Source organism: Scophthalmus maximus, chromosome 18 (assembly GCF_022379125.1).
Source record: "Scophthalmus maximus strain ysfricsl-2021 chromosome 18, ASM2237912v1, whole genome shotgun sequence".
NCBI classification, from domain to species: domain Eukaryota; kingdom Metazoa; phylum Chordata; class Actinopteri; order Pleuronectiformes; family Scophthalmidae; genus Scophthalmus; species Scophthalmus maximus.
Window position 1 is genome coordinate 10,286,210 of NC_061532.1, and position 20,865 is coordinate 10,307,074.

General features: G+C 43.1%; 2 protein-coding genes across 4 annotated transcripts; one reads left to right on the forward strand and one right to left on the reverse strand.

The window, feature by feature from the left end:
• The first annotated feature begins 1,465 nt into the window (after window positions 1–1,465).
• slc2a12 (solute carrier family 2 member 12) lies at window positions 1,466–11,731 on the forward strand. Its single transcript, XM_035616668.2, has 6 exons — window positions 1,466–1,622; window positions 3,432–3,549; window positions 7,668–8,963; window positions 9,500–9,622; window positions 10,139–10,271; window positions 10,368–11,731. The coding sequence occupies exons 2-6, from the start codon at window positions 3,456–3,458 to the stop codon at window positions 10,459–10,461; spliced, it is 1,740 nt and encodes a 579-aa protein (XP_035472561.1). The 5' UTR covers window positions 1,466–1,622; window positions 3,432–3,455; the 3' UTR covers window positions 10,462–11,731.
• Window positions 11,732–11,733: 2 nt separating this feature from the next.
• tbpl1 (TBP-like 1) lies at window positions 11,734–16,875 on the reverse strand. 3 transcript variants are annotated; one of them, XM_035616672.2, is made up of 8 exons: window positions 16,721–16,874; window positions 15,946–16,066; window positions 15,506–15,757; window positions 15,273–15,355; window positions 14,872–14,935; window positions 14,405–14,508; window positions 13,660–13,754; window positions 11,734–13,287 (listed from the first exon to the last, which is right to left on the reverse strand). In XM_035616672.2, the coding sequence occupies exons 3-8, from the start codon at window positions 15,638–15,640 to the stop codon at window positions 13,205–13,207; spliced, it is 564 nt and encodes a 187-aa protein (XP_035472565.1). In that variant the 5' UTR covers window positions 15,641–15,757; window positions 15,946–16,066; window positions 16,721–16,874; the 3' UTR covers window positions 11,734–13,204. The 3 variants fall into 3 exon arrangements, with proteins under 3 accessions (XP_035472565.1, XP_035472566.1, XP_035472567.1); XM_035616673.2 differs by lacking the exon at window positions 15,946–16,066 and having other exon boundaries at window positions 16,721–16,847; XM_035616674.2 differs by lacking the exons at window positions 11,734–13,287; window positions 13,660–13,754 and adding an exon at window positions 13,876–14,201 and having other exon boundaries at window positions 16,721–16,875.
• Between the last annotated feature and the right edge of the window lie 3,990 nt (window positions 16,876–20,865).

Genomic DNA, 20,865 nt, shown 5'->3' on the forward strand with positions numbered 1-20,865 from the left:
ATAGCCTCTGTCTTTAAGATTGTTGGCGTGTGAATGTGCTGCAATATTTCTACATCTGCTCAGCAGCCACAGTCATACACTGCCACCTGCTGGCCAAGTCATGAAGTGATCAAATTGACATGCTCTTTGCAGGTATGTGGCCTGAACAGTGAGTTGACTGAGCTGCAGACAGGTGAGGAATGGCATATCTTTAAAAAGACGAAAACAGACGGTGTTGATCACAGTTTAAGAGTTGTGGGACTGTCGAGGTTCATTTCTTTCTTCTAAGTATATGAAAAAAAAAATTGATTTACTTTCTTCTTAGTATATTGTATTTATATATATATTTTTAATTTGTCTTCATTTATAGATAAGTATTGAATAAATACGTTTTTTATATACGTTTTCTTTCATTTCGTCTTAGTTAATAGAACTTTACAATTAGTTTGTATATATACAGTATATACGTTTTTTGATTTGTTTAACTCTCTAGTGTGTAGAAAATTTTGTATTCATCCATTCTGTCTTTGAATACAGATCAGATTTAATTTGTTTATATATAAGTTTTATCTCATTTTTATCTTTTCTTTCTTTTCTTTTCGAGTTTAACCTCTTGTTTTCGTGTAGATGACTTTATCTCATGAATTCCTCATTAGTACGTTGATGAGATTTAATCATTTGTAACTTTTTAATTTCTTCTTCATAAACATACACACTTTATCTCTCCGGAAGTCTTTACGGTAAAACTTTTGGAACTTGGGAAGCTCCTGGGGGGGGGGGGGGGGAGATGTAATGTAACACAACAGTTAGGTCTTATCATTTCAATTTGGACTGACCAAAATTGAAGTGAGTATAAAATGATTATTATTATATCATTTTCATAGTCATGAAAGTCAAAGTTGAATGTAGTTGTGACACAACAATTCAATATGGTTTTCAAGCATTTAAACCACAGGATGGTGTTAAAGAGTCATTACGCAACACACATGCGCCTCGGGTCGAACCAAGCGAGGATTCAGATGACAGCGGCTCGAGAAGGGTTCGGTGAGAGCATCTCAATGTTCTGACGCACAGGACGCGAGGCCACATTGTGTCATGTGCGCAGCAGCAGGTGCGACGAGCTCCGTCCCGCCGCTTTCCTCGAAACGGGCCACGCGAGCCGGCCGCCCCGGCGGGAGGCCACTCCTGTTTGTTTCCACGCGCGGGGGAAGGGACCCCCGCCTTGTTGATCCAGGTGTTTCTACACTGCTGCTCGACCTGTGGTGAGGATGACGGCAAACGAATTCAAATTCTGCGCAAGGAAGGAAAAAAGAAACAACAACTTCATAATCATTTCATTAATAATCATCATTATCCCGCAGGAGTACGTCGTCCCCTCGCAGTCCTTGACAGACGCGTCGGCGCCAATAGGATTTCCTTTTGGGGAGAGCCCGGAGCCAAGGCCGCGCCTCCCATTGGTGGTCTGGGCCGAGGGAGGCGGGGCCAAACAAGTGACCAAAACAAGCGGAACGCCTGCGCCGACACGGGCGACCCGAGGATCTGGAACAGGAGGAAACAAAGTTTGTCCCGGTTCAGAGGAGAAAGGCGAATGGAGCGACGAGCCGCGGAGTGAGCTCACAGCGGGGACACAGCTGGGCTGCCAGGTAGGAACAGAGGCGCTGCTGCGACTCGCAGCTTTGGTTTGCTGAACCCTTAATGCTGCGACACCAGCCTTCATCTGGATGTGGAAAGTGGACAAGCCTGTACTTGAAGTCAGTGCTTTGGCCTTTTGCGTTAAAGGGTTTCTGTGTGTGTGTGTGTGTGTGTGTGTGTGTGTGTGTGTGTGTGTGTGTGTGTGTGTGTGTGTGTGTGTGTGTGTGTGTGTGTGTGTGTGTGTGTGTGTGTGTGCGTGCGTGGGTGCGTGTGTGTTTGGTGTGTGAGGTTTTCTTTTGTTTTTTGAGTTTTCTGGCCTCTGCAAAATGACCTTACGACTGAAGTCCCGACTCAGTAGTGAACTTACAAACAATATTATCATAAGTCTGACAACCAATAAAATTCTACTGCAGGTTTGGGAAAGTGTGGCCGTGTGACGACAGCTGGGCTTCAGTCTCTAAACACATGTTCAACACATGAAACAAATGAGCAGGCGCAGGAGAGAGGTTAAATGTCAAAGTTCAGCCCAACAGGATCGGAGGTAATATCCCTCTACCAAACCACTGCAAAGTTGTTGTTTTTTTTTAACCCAAATCCACTCAGCGGCCTCGGTGTCACAGAACCGGCTGCAAGTTTCCATAGTGACATTCACAGGGCTGGTATTTATGACACGGCTTTCGTTTGGAGGATCGTTTGTATCCAGATCCAGGGCCGTCAAAAGGCGTCAGTGGGTTTATGGGGCACCGTTTGTAAAGCGGTGCATGCTGGGATGAACAGCAACATTGGGTGAGAGTTGGGGAACACATCCTGGACAGGCTGCCAGCATTTAGACAAAATAACCCCAAACATTTACACTCACATTCACACTTACTGCCTCCCCTAAAAGGCCGCGACTGCCTTCCTCAGGTCCAGTTCGCACCATCGTCGCCCCTGGGGGAAAAAAGTTTTATCCCTGCAAAAACGTTGGCAAATTTACAGGCAGCTCTGTTGTCTGAAGCGTTTTGAAGTATTTCATAAGAAACACATAATACCACAAACAAACTAATGGCCGAGGCCGCAGCAGCTCCGTGCTCTGGGACTCAAAATGACAGATTTTGTCCATGGACTCTGGTAGCTTTGAACAGAGTGACATAACATCAAAAAGGATATAAATAGATATATAATGACAATCTGAACAAGTCAGTGGACAAACGTTTGATTACTGTGCAACAGCTGTGTTGCCACAGTTTGTTTTTTTCGCTGTAAATTTCAGCATGCAGCACTTACTAATGGCGTCCCTTACTATTTAACCCTGGACTGCTGAGAGACAGTAAAAGGAGAATCTGCTGGACAATTATAATTTTTTTCACCTTTTTTTTCCCTCCGTGCACCTTTTTTTTATGAGAATAATCAGGCCTGACTTTCTGAATCAAATTTGAACAGCAAACTGTTCCCTCATGGTTTTCCTCTATTCACAGCTGATGGCCATGTGTGTTGCACAAGGATGAACTGAAACCTGTTTCCGAACAAGTTTCAGTTCATCCCTGTTCATCCCTGTGCCACACCCCTGTGCAACATTTTAGGCAAAGATCTTGTGCTTGTGTTGAGTCAGCATTTAACATTTGAGAACTTTGGCTTTTTTTGTGTGGAATAAAAAATGTTTGCTTATATTTTTCCAAGCAAAGTATAGTTCCAGTTCATTAGTACTTCACTTCTCTTCGTCCGTAAAGAACTTGAACATTTCTTTGAAGAGTGGTGAATTATCCATCAACACACACTTTTAGTGTCTGAGTGCAAAATGAGTTGTCTCACTGTGTCGTGTGTATCTGTTTTTGATTCAGGCATACTGTTAGTGGTGGTTGACAATGGACGTCGACAGTGGGAACAAGAAGATGACCTCTTGCCTCACAGGCAGCTTCTCGTCCGAAACCCAGAAACCAGCCCCACCCAGAGGCACAGGTACACACAGACACCACAAACAGTGTTCTAGTAAGAGCGTACATGTTGCTCAGCCTGGATGTCAAAGGACGGTGGCTCTGGTTATTTCATTGGGATTCAATGGACACACCCCTAGAGCTTATATCACCCGGCCTCAGCCCCTGAACTTCCATAAACACTTGAGTCTAATATTAAACATGGTTAACCCTAATCTCCGGCGTGTTCCAAGAAGCACCTTCACTGATTAATCTCAGTAATTTTCTGAGTACACCTGCCCAGGTCTGGAACTTGGACTGCATGTACTGTATAAAGTCCTACTCTAGAGTTTTGCTCAGCAAAGTTATCCAGATAACCCTGTAAACCTGCCTCCCCTGGACAACCTTTATGAATTTCCAAGAGTGTGAAAAAAAGCTGTGATCATTCAGCTAAAACAAAAACAGTTTTCTGCATCTGGGATGTCTTCACATAAGATGTTTCTCAAACTCTGATTTAGGATGAAGCCAAACGTTGTGTATGATTGCTTTTATGTCTGTGGTGATTCTCATTCAGCAACCCACTCAGGCACAACAACCCAGTGATCCCACGTGTGTCTGGAGTATCTGGAAAAACTGAGGAGGATCTTCGACAAGCATCATAGCTCTTGTGTTTTTCAAACGCAGTAACACAATAAGGCAAAGACTTGTTTACCCCAAAGACCGCACACGACACACACAGAAAAATCACTTTATTTATGCAGTCTCATGCAGTGAGGAATGTGCCGACCTTTATACTGGAGAAACTAAACAACCGCTAAACAAACGCATTGGCTTAACACAGGAGAGCCTGCTCTTTGGGACAGGATTAATGCCGTTTGTCTACATTTGCAAGGACAATGGACACGCCTTTGCAGACACGGATGTACGCATTCTGGACAGGGAGGATAGATGGTTTAAAACAGGAGTGAAGGAAGCCATCTATGTTAAATAGCAAAACCATCCCTCAACAGAGGAGGCCTGAGGCACCATCTGTCTCCCACTTACAGTGCAGTCTTTTCGTCTCTTCCCAGGAGACTTAAAAACAACTTAACCTCTTATGACCAAAACAACTGCATGGACACTCCAAGTGACTCCATTGACTCCGATAACCCGCGTCAACAAGATTGGCCCACACCCATCGGAGGCCAAATACCTGTGATTCACGACCACAACATAGTTAGAACTGAAGAAGCCTCTGGGATGAGAGGTGAAAGTTCTTCAAGAAACCACAACCAAGTCCAGTTGCTCCTGAGTCAACAACGTCTTGGACTGCTTTTGTGGTCGTGTGCAGGTCACTCTGACAGCAGTGGCACGATACCAAAGATGTGACATGGACTCTTGATGGTGTAACAGTTAAAAAAAATAATTAACTTCTTCAAACCAGTTGTCATGTTTCCAAATATGTCTGGAAGAGATGGCTGGGACAGTTAGATTTACTCTCTTGCCTTGCACTTAAGTAAAATCATGCAAACTCCACCCACATAGTTCGGTTTTCTCTCTGGATGCTTCCTGCCACAGTACAAAGTCTTGCAGGTTAGGTTGATCGTAGACTCTGAATTGCCTGTAGGTGTTATTGTGGGAGTGAATGATTGTTTGTCTCTCAGTGTCAGAACTGGGACATATTGGTAACCTGTCCAGTTGAATGTCGAGAGGCGTGAACCAGATTTGTTTTTTTACACTGTTATTGTGAATAAAGACTAAAGGTATTTTATTTTTCTAATCTCTGGCTACACGTAAGTCACAATATAACATAACAGTTTTTAAAGGAATTGTTATTTATTACTGGATTTATACTTTACTTTACGTTACGTTACACTTCACTTTTTTTAATAAGCTGTGGCTGCACTTTAACAGCTATTTAAAGGAATTAATTTATTGTTTATTCCTAGTTTTTTTTATGTTGAATACACTGTTATCGGATTCATGCTTGGTATCGACTGATATCCAGGTATCGGAATCGCTATTGGGAAGGCAAATATGATATTGCGACATCTCTAATAAGGACTGAGCAATGAGAAAAATAAGCAATGCATTGCCAGACAGTTGTACACACAGCAGTTAATGTGTCTGTGTGAGGTAGCTTAGCTCCTGTGTGCTCCAGGACTGGGCTCACTGGCCAACATCAACCGGGTTAGTTAATGCGCTTTAACTTTCTGGAGTAATGCAAAAGTAGCGCGCGGCAACGATATTATGTAATCAGGCCCCAATAACTCACACCAGTCTGAGTAAACCCTAGAGACTGTTGTGCATGAAAATCCCGGGGGATCAGTATTTTAGAAATACTAATTGACTTTGATCACATTTTTCCCTGTCCTTCAAAAAATTCCCTGATCCGAATCTGGAGCCCTCCCAAAATCTGATCACCTGTTACAATGACAGAGACACATCTTTGATAGCATTTTCATGCAAACCCATCGATGACTTTTTGAGTATTCGTGCTGACAAAAACAAACAACCCAAACCAATCACAGTTCAAGTATTATTCTTTAATCTTTTAAATAATCATTGTTCTTCATTCAGCACTCGAAACTTATCATTTGTGTCTATATCATGAGATAATCATGAGCTCAACCCCCAAACGCACGTGCCCGCACACACACACACACACACACACACACACACACACACACACACACACACACACAATGACTTGCAGGATTGCTTCAGCATTCTTCCTGTGAGCGTCTGACCTCTAAGAACACAGTCAGCATTTGCAAGGCGACTTCATTGTTGGTTCCCTGTGGTCCTGCCAAAAGGCACAGCATACCGTTTTTAATGTTTTAATACTGTAACTATTTTTCGATGCAACCCAGCTTTAACCATCATGCTGCCAGTGACAGTTGCCAAATCCTCCATTTAGCTATGAACTGCAGCCTTTCTGACTCATCTGTGTCTTTAATGTGGGTGTGCCACGTTCAAACATGGCAGCCAGTTTCCCATGTCATCCAGTGGTATTCTTGTAAATCTTTTTTAAAAAGATTATTTTTATGCAACTGATGTTTGTCAGGTAGACACACAATACGACAAGTTACATTTGGCAGTTATACCTGCTGCGGTGTCCCCCTCCTGCTGCACGGGCCTTGCTATCTCGCTGTGATTACAACAACTGCACATGTGATCATCTGCTGCTTTTAAGACTTGACAAGCTGTAAACAAGAACACACTCGTTTACTTGTTTGATCACCGGAAGGAGGGGAAAAAATAGTTATCTTGTTGACCCCATTCCAGGGAGGTCTTAGAACAGGGTCAGCTCCACTTTTTAACATCGTTACCCTTCTAGATTCTGAAGAAGCTTCAGCATCTCGCACTTAACAAGCCAAATGCTTGTGACATGGGGGCTTCAGCATGTTGTTGTGTATTTTGCATACTTTGCTGCTCTTTTATATTAGTTTTGTTAGATTCTTACTCAGGCTGGATTCATTTAATCCAATTCAAATACATTTGAACAAATTGCGTGTCATGTTAACTATAAATATATGTGTGTGTGTGTGTGTAGTGTATCACAATCATACACTGCCATCAGAGAGGCAATTTTAGGGTTAAGTGTCTTGCCCAAGAACACTATGGCAAGGACAGTTTATGAATTTATGAATGCACTCAACAATAAGATGGTTAATGATAATCAATCATCCATTATTCGAAAAATTCTGTTCAATGTTTATGTGTTTGTGGTCTCCAGGCTGCTAGCGTACATGACGGGGGTTGAAAAACTGTGCGTTCCTCCACCTGGAAGAGACGGACTTTCATCCGACGTGTTTTCGACTGATTGCTCGTGTGTTTTTGCACTTACATCCAAAATACATGAGCATTGTCAGCATCGACTCCAGTGAAGTGTGACCCAACCTTTGAACATTTAGTCCCCTCCACCAATGTCATGAAGAGCCACTACGTGTGCGTCTGTGTGCTGCAGCATGTGGGCGAGAGCGGCACCTGCCTTTCACGCAGAGGCTCTGACCAAGAGCAAGAGAGCTCTGGATCGGGAGCAGTGAAAATGCATTTTAGACCAATGTCTTGCTCATAAAATGGGGTCAGAGAAGTGTGGTTGATAACTTTTGTTTAGCGATTATCAATAAGAAATCTACGTCAGTGTTTCCTCTAACTCTGTGTGTCTGTCCCTTTTACCAGGCTGCAGCTGGCTGGTGGTGGTAGCAGCTGTAGCGGCCTCCCTCAGTGGCCTGATGCTGGGCTATGAAATGGGCCTGACCTCCGGCGTCCTGCTGCAGCTACGCGGACTCCTCTCCCTCTCCTGCCGGGAACAGGAACTGCTGGTCAGCTCCCACCTGCTTGGCGCCCTCCTCATGTGCCTCGCCGGAGGTCCTGTTCTGGATCGCTACGGCCGCCGCTGCTCTTTGCTGCTGAGCGCCGCCCTGGTGGTGGCGGGGACTGTTCTGCTCATTGCTGTCATGTCGCTTGTCGCGCTCACTCTGGGCCGAGTGATCGTCGGCATGGGGACAGCGCTGTCGGGGACAGCGGCGTGTCTGTACATTGCAGAGATCTCTCCGAGGGAGAGGAGGGGTCTGCTGGTGACGCTATATGAGCTGCTGTTGGTTGTGGGTGTAATGCTGGGATTCAGCTGCAGCTACGCCTTCGCCACTCTGCCCCACGGCTGGGTGTATACGTTTGGACTCGTGATCCCCCCAGCACTGCTGCAAATAGGTGCACTTTTGTTCCTCCCATGCAGCCCACGCTTCCTAGTCACTCGTGGCAAAGTGGAGCAGGCCAAGACAGTGCTGGCCAGACTGAGGGGTGGAGCTAAGGAGCAGGTAGAGGCGGAGCTCATGGACATCCAGACTGGACTAAAACAGGAATCGGAGCACAGCGTCTTTGAGTTGTTCAGTTCCAAGGCCAACCTACGTTCACGGGTACTAATAGGTGTGGCTTTAGTTTTCCTCCAGCAGGCTACTGGTCAGCCTAACATCCTCTCCTATGCTTCACCACTCCTGCGCAGCGTTGGCTTCAACAGTGATGCTGCAGCAACCTTGGCGTCCACAGGTTTCGGAGTGGTCAAAGTAGTCGCCACCATCCCCGCTGTGTTGCTGGTCGACCGCGTGGGAACTAAAAGCTTTTTGTGCGTGGGCGCCCTTGCAATGGGAATCTCGCTGGCTGTGCTCGGTACACTAACGCTACAAAGCCACACGCACCTCACCAGTCTGTGTAAAAGTCACACTGTACCAAACGACACGCACACCCCGTGGGATTTAAACTGGACCTCTGCAGACTTGGGCAACGGTGACATTTTTTCTACTCGCCTCCCCGGCCACTGGAACAGTGAAGAGCCACAGAAGACTAACGTAGAGGATGACAGGATCGGGGAGTCTGGGGGAGGAAGTACTCAAGTAGAGGTGTCTCCCTCTCTGAAGTGGGCATCATTGATCAGCTTGCTGGTGTATGTGGCAGCTTTCTCCATTGGCCTCGGGCCAAGTAAGAACCCTTTGCACATGCATGCTCACACAAATGAAAAATAACTAGCAATTGCTCATAAACATTGTATTTAATCATCAGCACGTTGTTCTGTTTAAAACAAGGATTGCACATTTGTCTCTGGTGCTGTAGTATCTTTGCAAACTTGTATTACCAGCAATAACCAAGAAGAAAGTGCCAGAAACCCTAGCTGAAGAGAACAACAGGCTATTTCTGCTGTATCCCCAATATAGAAGATCCTGTACAATGCATATATATATATATTTACTTGCATGTCAACTGAATTTGTTCCAATGACCCCAACATATTGTGCTGTTAAGTGCAAAGTACAACGGCGACTGTGGCACAATAACTATGCTCAAGTTAAGTATAGATTGAAATGACCGAGTTCCCCAGATAAAGCCCCCGACCCCTGACTTCAAAGCTTCACACCATCTCTATAAATCCCAACACAAAAGACATTATTATTGTTATTTCTATTTATACCTCAAGAATCTCATTCGTATGTATGTGTCTATGCTTTCTTTCCTCTCCAGTGGTGTACGTGGTTCTCAGTGAGATCTTTCCAATGGGAGTCCGAGGCCGAGCTGTGTCTGTGGTGTCGGCTGTAAACTGGGCCACGAACCTGCTCATCTCCATGACCTTCCTCACACTCACTGGTACGTGTGTTTGTGTTGTTGTTTTTTGATTTTTGTCATTTGTTATCATTTTTTTAAATGTATGTTCGGGCCCTTTGTGGTAGAGCTGTTTTTTTCACAGAATCTGCCTATAAACGTTGGCAAGAAATGAAAAGCAGATTCCATTTTGTATCTTCAACTTTTGTCCAGGACAGGCAAAGACAGCTGAATGTATGCGAGGTTCGTGATAACAACCAGGAAACTCTTCTTAGCGCTGCTCTGTTTATGGCCGGAGAAAATGTCTTACTAGTTGTCCCTCTGAAAAAACAGATGTGTTTTTCCTAGGGGGTTAGTCAAACTGTGCATCTGAGTCATAAGACTTGAGGATTAACAACTAAAACAGCTCACTGTTAAAACACAGAATATCACTTATATGCACTTTTTCAGGTTTAGCAGTTAACACAACTGTAGGAAAGCAATAGCATGTACAGTACGATTGGGATAATGTGCAGACATTTTGGAGACCTATTTTTTTTGTTGTTGTTGCTGTTTTCCCAGAAAAGATTGGTGTTCCCAATGTGATGTTCCTCTACTCCGCCATGAGCTTTGTTCTCCTGGTGTTTGTCATCCTCTGTGTCCCTGAAACCAAAGGTCGCACGCTGGAGGAGATATCCAAAGAACTGGCCAAGAAGTGAGCGATAGCTTACACACGACCCCGTTGTTATCACATTTATCTTGAAAAACTAGTTTGTGACGTTGTTCTCTTTATCTGGTTCTGCTTTATCAGGAAGCATTGCCCGGGGGGTCTCTGCAGGCAGCATCAGCCTCAGGAGAGTCTGATCAGTGACATCACAACCCGGGAGATGCCAGTGGACATCTGAGTCCTCTATCTAGCTGTCCAGCCCAGTCAAGAGCAAGCATCAAGAAGTAGTGCTGTGCAGAATTTAGTGTATAACTCGTACATCTCACTCACATCTTTACGTGCCTGCAGCCAGTTCTTATTGTGATGTCTCGGACATATGCATGTAGTAAATTCTAGCTACAGAGGTGAAGGAAGAAAACATAAATGATGAACAGCAGAGGATCAAATAATGGAGAATTGATTTACTCAAATGAGGGTAGCTCAGCTCAGGGTTCACGCTTGCTTCCTAAAAATCCACAGATGGGGGGAAATAAGTTTGCAGCATATGCACGCTGCCTGTTTAGCAAACCAGATCAGAGTCACCTGTTGCATACGCTGAAATATAAAATGATAAAAGGTTAACAACCGGGATTGGATGGGAGATAGTATAATATACATATATGCAATAAGATTTTTATTGCTTAAAAATGATTGTAAAAAATGAATAATGTTGCAATGCAGAGAGGGACATTTTCCACATTTGCCTCAGGATTGAAATTAGCCCAGAGCAGATGAAACCCATTGGATTCATGGTGAATGTATACGACTGCAGTCTTTAAGTCATGTGAATGTTTTTTTCTCACCTGACATCACGATATTTATTGCACTAAATTTGTTGCAATATCAACACTATTCACCTCAAGTGGCAGAATATTTAACACCGTTTGGTTATTTCCGGAGTAAGGATTAGATGTAGTTTCTGCAACATGACTGTATTTACATACTGCTTCATGTGAAGAAGTAACACCAGTATAGTTTACAAGTCAGCATGGCTGACTTGTAAAATGTGTGTGTGTGTGGCCACATTAGTCTCAGGAAGTGCTCCGTCTCTCGTTCATATTTTATGGGAACAAGACAACGGTAATCAACGGTAATGAATGAACACGACCAGCTCCAGTTTGACAGCTGAATCCTGATAGAAGAAATCAAGAAAAAATATATCCAAACCCATTAGGTCTAAAGGGTTAATAATTTATCGATTACAGTTTTAGTGTGAGAAAGTTTTTTTAGTTTTTTTTTTAACCTTTGTCAGTGATGCCAAAATTATACTTAGTCGATTAACAAGTTGAATGTTCTACTGCAAGAAAATAATAATGTGTGAACCTTTTTCACATTTAACAATTTGTACATTTTTAATCTGTACTGTGAATGTAGGTGTATTTGAAAAATGTATCCCATTCAAACCATCATATGGGGTATCCTGTTGAAAGTGGTGAATACAAACTGTAATGAGGACAAAGAAGTGCAAACGTGAGTTTTTGTCCTTTTTTTTTCATGAACCTTTTATTTATACAAAATACAAAATTCTAAGCAAGTGTCACAAATCTTCAGTTGACACCGGTTCAAAAAAAAGTACACCATCCCACAAACATCAGACAACATCTTTCCCATCACTTGCATTTATTATTTACACACACACACACAGACGTTCCCTCTGTGGACGTCAGAACCAGCACAAGGGTTAGCAGTCATGTGAACACACAAACGTTTCCTTATACTGACATTTAAGAGAAGGGTATTCTATGGAAGGTTTGGCATCGTTTTTTATACACCGTTAGTAATGATCACATTGACTGTTCTAACTGCGGATCAAACTTTGAATGATTAAAACAGAGTTGATGTCTTCACATCACGCATCCTTTTTTCTCGCAATGAGTTTCTACTTTTGACCTCTGTCCTGACTAACTACCAGGACCAATTCTGGACAGTGTTTCCATAGCCTTTTACACCTCCACCTATTGGAAAGCAGAACGTGTTGGGTCTCGTCTCAGTGCCACTATTGCCTATTAGCCAGGAACTCTGTGAGAGCAGGTCTGTGGCTCAACAACTCACCACCTTAATATTAAAATATTCTAAGCCCTTTTAAAAGCTTTCACAACTTCAAACATTTAGGACATCGATCTAATTTTGTTCATTGTCCAAAATGAACCGGAAAAAATATATATATATTTGCAAAGTAAGCTTGTGATTAAAACTACTGGGAAATGTGAAAAACAAAACAAAACAGTGATGTACCGTGTGTTCATTCTCATCCAATGCCACAGTAGTGAGACAAATTTATATGGAACTGACAACCGAAGGAGAAAAGGAAAGGAATGCACACTGTGAGCATTTTTACAAGTATAGTCCAGACTCTTCAGGTGAAAGTGAGGGTAGTACAGCGATGCCATGTATTTGTTTTCACGTCTCTACAAATAAGTTACGGACGGAGATTCTTCGAGAAAAAAGTGGTAAATTGGACAACTTGTTGAAGAGTTAATGGTGAGGCGTCTCAGTGTTAAAATATGGATTCTTCACCGCTGTTGAGCATTAAAATGGTTAGATTGGTGAAAGCTGGTCTTTCTGTGTCCATGCAAATGCAGCCAGAGCGAATAAAGAGTGAGAGCTGAATACTTCCACCCCCTCCAGTTTAAGTCAGGATTGGAGGAGTGGTCTCTGCTGAAGTTTGGAGGACATTTGCATGTGTAGACTGTTAAAAAAAAAAAATCACAAGAGCCACAGAATCCACAACAACACTGACTTTTTTGTGAGGGAGATTTTAAAACTCCAAGTGTGGTTGCTGAGAGTTCTTAAAAATCCAAGATCAAGGATATACGGTATGTCGATCAGGTTCGACATTTTATGGGCGTTGCCATGTAGTGATAAAATCAGGCGACTATTTCCTCGGGTGAGGCGCTTCCTCGTTCGTTCACTTCTTCTATCTTCTTGAACACACCTCTGCTTTATTTGCAGCGAGGTTTCTGACACTCAAACAGGAGAGGATAGACTTGCTCCACGGCACTGGCAACATTTTGCACATTGGGTCCTATATCGTTGAACAGTGGGGTGAGTTGTGTATAAGAACATATATTAAGTACAATAAAAAAAAGCAATTAAGTCACATACAGATAATTACAGAAGTCATTATGTTGGGGGGGGGGCTGTCAAGAAAATATCAACAACAGGAACTTCCCTGTTTGGGTCAAGTTGAGCTTAATAAATATCATAAAAAAGGGGCATAAACCATTTCAATCTCGGGATAAATTCCTACAGGGATTAGATTATTTAAAAACTGCTTTTCCAGTTACCAGGTTATAAAAGTGCATTACGACAATGCAACCTCAAACCCTTAAACTGGTGTGCCATCTAGCTGCGTGAAAAACACGGTGAGAGAAATTGTGTGTGTGTGTATATATACCTGTAACTGTGATGCTGCCCGTTGAAAACACTTGGATGGTGGCCTTGATGTGTTTGATCCTGTAGGTGGCAGCCGGATGGAGCTCTGGTTCGTAACTAACACACACACACACAGAAGCATCACACACACACACACACACACACACACACACACACACACACACACACACACACACACACACACACACACACACACACACACACACACACACACACACACACACACACACACACACACACACACACACACACACACACACACACACACATCAAATACTTTAGTGCGCATATCTATTTCATTTACATGATGCCATATGCAAGTATTCCATATGTTGTCATATAAACCTGTGAATAAACTCGCTCTACACTGGTATCCTGATCAGGGCTTTTCACAACGACATGGAGTAGCCAACCAGTGGGGGGGAAAGTAGTCAACTGGGGGGGAATAGTCCATACCCAGTGCAGAAAGAAAAAAAACTCCCTCAACCTGGCCACTTTGTCTCTTTGTTACACACTTTGAAATGTGCCTTAGAAATGGCTCTTCTGTAAAAAAAAAAAAACACAAAAAAAACAATGCAGCATAATGAAACCAGGTGCTTAAGAAACCACCTGATCCTCTCACCACTAGAGGGCATCCCATACTGGCAAATATGGAATCTATCCTTAAGTAAGGCTTTTTAAACAGGGCTTTAAACCTTCATACAGCAGGATAATAATAAGAATAAGAATCAAAGTGTGATGTTTACCTAGCAATGGGTCGGTTTTTCTTAGTGAAGTCGATGAGGCGGATTGCAAAGGGCATGGAGCACACTGCCAACACATTCACCACTTTGAAGGCTGAAAACCTAACCTGAACAGACAGCGTGCAAACGTTTATATCAATTTATTAATGTATTATTACTACTAATAAGTACATGCTTTTTATATTATGACAAGGAGACATGTTAAAAATTGACCTATAAGATTACAATGCTTTATATATTAATGTACTGTATATCATTAATAACATCTTTTTAAAATTAGAGTGAACTGTGATACACAACTCGAAGCAATGGCTCTTTCAGATTTCTTCCTGAAATTGTTTCTGAAATACTTGCGAGTGTCAGCTGTAAATGACAAAATAACTGTTAAACTTTGTCCTTCCATACAAGACTAGACAACCAGACAGATATTGTAATATCTGCTGTGTGATCAGCCGTGTGATCATTCTCACCTTGAAGCCCAGTTTCTGCAGAGTGCGTGCTAACCTGCGGGCACCCACTTTAGCGTCATCCTCGCTGAACAAAAGAGGAGAGCAAGAGTGAGAGTCAACATAACAGTGGTAAATATACTTTTAATAGTTTGGCATTCAAGAAACATAACACACAAACAGGACGTGGCAACCTGTATGGGTTCAGGGTGCCAACAACCCAAGTCGTCACTTGTGATAACATAAGATGGCTGATTACAGAAGATATAATTACTAGCTCAAATGTCTAATATTGACAGTTGATGTAGAAACTCGCTCAGTCAGTTAAACCACCGTTACTGCACCGAAAATAAAGAGGCAAGACAGCCAAGGCCAAAAGCAGCCAAAATGGCAAAACTTTGTGTTATTGTGTTTCGTGTGTCTACCTTGTTGCTCCAGTGCAGATGATTTTCCCCGACGACCAAATTGAGGCCGTTATCTTGGGTTTGCGAAGCTTCATCAGGACTTTCTGCGAACAGAAGGAGTGGTCTAATTTCAACAAGGTCCAGTTTCCATTCTTACAATTGGCAAAAACCGTTGAGCAAATACATAAATATCTGAGCTGTCTCGAGTTTCGGCAGTTAGAATCTCTCTATTGTAGTAAATGTTGTTCCCTCACCCCCATATCCGGCTTATAGATGACGTTGATTCCCTCTAGGGCGATGGTGCGCAAGTTGAGGTGGCACCTGGTCCTGAAGGTCGCGACCACGTTGGTGATAATGATGTCAAGTGCCTCATCGTTGCTGGAATCCATGAGGAAGTGTGCGGCGCAGCAAGGTTACCACGGGGGGCTTTCTCCTCACACGTTCATCTTCATCAACATCACCATCACCACCGTTTCATGGACGGTCGCACAAGGAGACAAGACTCACTGTGAGCACAGAGAAAAAAGGCACCCGTGGTTTATTAGTATTTTAAGAGTGAGAAAATCATAGCTTGAAAACTATCAGACATGCACAAAAAGCTATGTACTGTAGTGACATGACCAGTGCCCCTCTTTTCATTGTATTTGCCTAAAGGGATACCTGCTAGTTAAAGTGGAAGTGGTGATGCACTCACAGTAAATCTGCATAAAGGTGTTAAATTGCAGCACCAGTTCTTCTGGTTTCTCCAACTATGAGGGTCCCTCTCTACTTGAGATCTTTGTGAGCGGGGCTCAGAACGGGAATCACGCAGACATCTGTAAGACATACAGTACATTATTCCAAACACTTTGGAGAACAACCAAATGACCCTTTCCTAATTTACTTGTTTTGCTATTTTGTCCACATTAGCTTACGTTAGCATGGTACGTTAGCGACACGTAGAAAAATATGATCCGAGAGGCGAACGGCCACATCTGCTGCATGTGCGTGGCAGTTTATCATACAGTTTATCATGTGTGGGTTTACTCGCGTTACAGCGTGTTAATCGCTGACCCCAGTGCGGTGCGTCACTGCATAGTAACGCCACTGATGTACGTGTTTTGGGGGAAATGATGCTAGCTAGCCTGGCCGGATGCTATGGCAACTATTTCTCACAAACCGCTGTAGCAGAACTGAATGAAAACTTCGTTTTTGTAACGGCCAATGTTCCGCAGAGTGAGAAAGACGACCGACCACGGAGAATAACAAATACACCCCGACTGCCCAGCTAATGTTGTGAAGAGAGCTATCCGCTAGCTAGCAACAAAGAAAAAGTGCACTGGCGATAATGAATGAAAAGTTGTTAGCTTAGCAGGCTAGCAGTCAAACGTTACGCAGAGGACAAGCTGGTTCCGGTGTCCCCCCCCCGTTGATTCTGCACGTGAGCAAAACGCGTCTATTCGAAACGTTTGCGTTAGAACGATAGCTACCTCTCCAGCTAGCTCTCCGCTGTGTCCCCCAAAACACAAGCCAACCACTTGACGGGGAAATGTTGTGGACAACCCTCTTCCTCCACGGGCACTCGCAAGGCATTCCACTTCCGCTTATTGGCTTTTTCAAAATAAAACTCAAGTGACCTCGTGAACTTCAGCGTGATGACGACTTCCGGTGACAACTATTCAAAACACAGCGGTAAAGACAAACATTTCAGAGAGAGAGAAATGTGAAAGCCACCATCTTTTATCAAACATACAAAGCTTTGATGGTATTTGAGGTAAGAAAAGCTAAAGTTTTCTACACTCTGTCCTGCAAAATGTGCTCATGACTTAATGTTATTACTCAAGTTGTTATGAACTAATCTTGAGCCATTAAACGTCCAAGTAAGGGTTAAAATGTCAGTTGACTTTTGCCAAAAGAGTGTTCACAAATTTGTCTTTGCAGTCGTCTTCGCCTGCCAATACTACACTTAACCGGCTTATATTAACACCATTTCTAGACAACAATGTGTGACTTTTTCCCTCAATGTTTACGGTGCATTGACATTTAGGCTACGTGGGTTATTAACGTCTCGAAGGAAAATGAGCACATCTGGCCAGTAAATGCTCCACAGGGAATTCTGGACAGGCTACAAAAGAGGAGAAGTAGTAAAGTTTGGAGGCGGCCGGGAATGTTTGTGTTACCGAGGAGAGAATTCACAGCCGTTCCCGTGGCTCATGAATGAATTTCGTGAATGAAATGCTGTCCTGGGGTGTCATGTGCGCTGCCACGTCCTGTGCTGATTGTGACCTGATCGTGGGCTTTATTTGCATTTGTGTTTGCCATGTTTTTGAGCTGATCCGATCTGTTCTCCTTTATGTGGATTTGCACAACACTGTATGAAACTGATAAGAATGACATATAATCTCTATGAGATGAAGTTGTTTGAACTCAACACAACTTTGGACGTGCATGAGTCCGCGTGCAGGCACATGGAATTGCAAGAGTGCATGTATCATCAGTGACTTATTTTTTGCTTATATACATTTGTGCATTGTGTGCTTTGAACCAGCTCTTCTGCTGAGACCGCTGCAAACACTTTTCCCGCCTGGCCTGTGCCCAAACAAAACAGAAAAATAACTTCTTTATGATTCAGCCCTGTTGTTATTGTTCTTCCTCCCTGGTTACCAAATTGTCTCTTTCCTCCTCTTATTTAATCCTCCTGGGCTTCTCCTGGTGAAATATGGCCTTGTAATTCACATCCATCCTGCACAAGGGCCCCGCTCGGATGGCCCAAGATGTTAACTACAAAGGTTTAGATTTAGAGTTTAGAAGTTAAAGGAGTCAGACCACTAGCGTTGACGGTGTGCGTGTGTTTGTGTGTGTTTTGCGAGGAGGCTGGCGCAGGAGTATGTTTACAGTTTGTTGGGCTGCACATCACTGGGGGAAATTTCTTCCCAGGGGAACAATGCTCTTAATTTCATTAGGTCATAAGATGCCGCATGTAAACACACAGATGTGAGCACTTATGGCATAATAGATTCAGATATGTCTAAGAATAAATAGACAGTCCATCACTGTAACCTGTGTGTGTGTGTGTGTGTGTGTGTGTGTGTGTGTGTGTGTGTGTGTGTGTGTGTGTGTGTGTGTGTGTGTGTGTGTGTGTGTGTGTGTGTGTGTGTGTGTGTGTGTGTGTGTGTGTGTGTGTGTGTGTGTGTGTGTGTGTGTGTGTGTGTGTGTGTGTGTGTGTGTGAGAGAGTGACTGAGGGAAAGTGAGAGATAAATCTTTTTTTTTTTGTTATGCTTCTGGGAATATTTGTGTTTGTGTGCATATGTGTGTGTATGTGTAAAAATATTGTTGATCTGAGTTGTGGTTTATTGGCTTTTGGTTATGTTGGCTTGTTTTATGTTTTATTTTTACACTTATCAAACATGACACTGATATAATGAATATGATCAACTGTTTGTTATTGGGTGGAACAATAATATCTACCATGGTAAAAATTGAGGCCACGTATCCACACATTCTGAAGCTGTATTTTCTTCTGAATGTCCGGATGATCTGGTCAGTTTGGTATTCTTTTGACAGAAGATCGACAAGTTCACATAACATTCTCCAAAACTCTTAATCTTACCAGGACCTAAATCTCATTGTCATCTCATGGTTTTATAAAAACACTGACCTTTTCTTTTACAATCTGCAAACGTCAACATCTGCAGATGCATCTTTTTGCAGAGATGTGGTGCTGGGGTGACCTCACTGTTGCCTGTAAAACTGGGCGTGTTTGTCAGGACCCCAGTGTTCTGTTTATATTGGCCGTCCATCACAAGCTCATTTCAAAAGGACTTAGAGAGCGGAGTTAAAGCTTTTGAGTGTCTTAGTGATAGTGTTGTAAAAACTGAGGTCACCGCCGGTTTGGGAGCTTTGTGGGAACTCTTAGGCAGGGAGTGAGCTGGTCAGGTGGGATGCAGTGAACAGACTGGAAACTGGACACTTATATAGATACAAGTTTGATTGTGGAGCAAAAGACCGTAGTGAGTCGACGAGGAACGGCAAATACATTAGATTGACTGCACCTTTGGAGCCGCTGCTGGTCTTATTTGTGTGTGTGTGTGTGTGTGTGTGTGTGTGTGGGTGTGTCGCCGCGTTGCTGCTCAGATGTGCACAATAATCAATCTGCAAGTCCACGTACTGAATGTGTGTAGTTATGAGTAAGTGTTTCTGTATGAGACGGAGATGGATAGTGTGTGAGTTTGTCGTGCAGAGGGAATCCAGTGCTCTGGTAGTGCTGCTCTGGGGTCTCCCAGTGTAAACAGAGACGTGGGAACGGCCAAGCCTGTTTATATCAGCTCCATTCTTACTGGGACCAGTCAGCCAGGCTTCAGGGGCACCAGCCAACACACTGTTTTCATGTGCATACACACTCAGCCAAATTTATACCTGTATACAGACGTACTTGAAAGCAGGTTTGTAGAAACGTATGCATTATCCCCTAAAACCTTCGATTATGGGATGTTGGCGTGGATTTTTTTAGACCAATGTACTCTCTGTACTTCTCATCAAAATTCACAAATTCACTCACCACGATTCAAATTCAGTTGTTTCATGGAAAACAAACATAACAGCACCTTTCTGGAAATACGGATCATACATGTTTCTATTTGCCATCTGTCTGCAGTCAAAAAATTTCATTCTTTTTTGTGTTGATGAAGTGAGTTTATCTGCCCAAATTCTCACCACAAAACCATTCCACTCTGTTACTCACCTCCTCCAGTCACAGCTCCAGACATGAGCCCCGAACCCAGACAGAGGGACGAGCCCTCCAACGCTCAATGTCTGATTTACTGGACTAACATTAACACACCTGCACAGATGTCATGGAGTTCCCTGCCTAAGCCGTGTTTAGACTAGTTTTGGAAATGATAATGCTGCCATTAGCATTATCTGGTGTAGCGCGAGTCTGCAGAGGAATCACCTGCTCTCTGCAGAGTAAGGGAACCGAAAAGCTGGGCCAGGGGGAAATCCAAGTCTCTTGGTGAGACATGTATTAAATTAGAGTACAGCAGCTTGTCATTTGCGCTTATTCTTTTTTTTTTAAATATATATATTTTCATATGATAACTGTGCTGTGACAATGTTTATAGATAACTTTTTACTTGATCTGATGTTTTGTGTGTTTGTGTGTATTTCTGCTTCCCGTCTGTTCAACTTTTAGTCTTTTGTCTCTGTCTGCAACATGAGAGATTCGATTTCACAAGTTTGTCCCAGAGAGCTTCAACGCAAAGCTCCCTCTATCCTTAGACTGAATTTGTATATTATATATATTGCTTTAAAATGGATGAGCTTTAGTAGGAAAAAACAAAAACATAAAAAAGCCTAAAAACCGATGCTTTTGGAATTACATGAAAATCCCTGATTGCGATATCTTTTTCTGTGGCTCCTTATTATTCACAAAGATGAACTAACAATTTGTTTTTCGCCACCGAACCGGGGGCCTGCTGGCCGTTTTGTCAGCACCTCAGACAAGACAGTGTTTGGATAGAGAAGGAGTTGCTGTACGTCATGTGGAGTGGATTCTTCCTCTCGCACTAAGAAACAGAGCACTACCAAAAACTCGGACTGCTCATAAGAGCGCGGAAGCGTCGGTCTGGGCACAGA

Excerpts from the sequence above, each read along its gene's own strand:
- slc2a12 (XM_035616668.2), top strand. The coding sequence starts at position 3,456 with ATGGACGTCGACAGTGGGAACAAGAAGATGACCTCTTGCCTCACAGGC. Across the intron at positions 8,964-9,499 it reads CTCCATTGGCCTCGGGCCAA|TGGTGTACGTGGTTCTCAGT; the intron begins GTAAGAACCCTT and ends TTTCCTCTCCAG. Across the intron at positions 10,272-10,367 it reads TCCAAAGAACTGGCCAAGAA|GAAGCATTGCCCGGGGGGTC; the intron begins GTGAGCGATAGC and ends CTGCTTTATCAG.
- tbpl1 (XM_035616672.2), bottom strand. The coding sequence starts at position 15,640 with ATGGATTCCAGCAACGATGAGGCACTTGACATCATTATCACCAACGTG. Across the intron at positions 14,936-15,272 it reads ATCTGCACTGGAGCAACAAG|CGAGGATGACGCTAAAGTGG; the intron begins GTAGACACACGA and ends TCTTTTGTTCAG. Across the intron at positions 13,288-13,659 it reads GGGCAGCATCACAGTTACAG|GACCCAATGTGCAAAATGTT; the intron begins GTATATATACAC and ends TCAACGATATAG.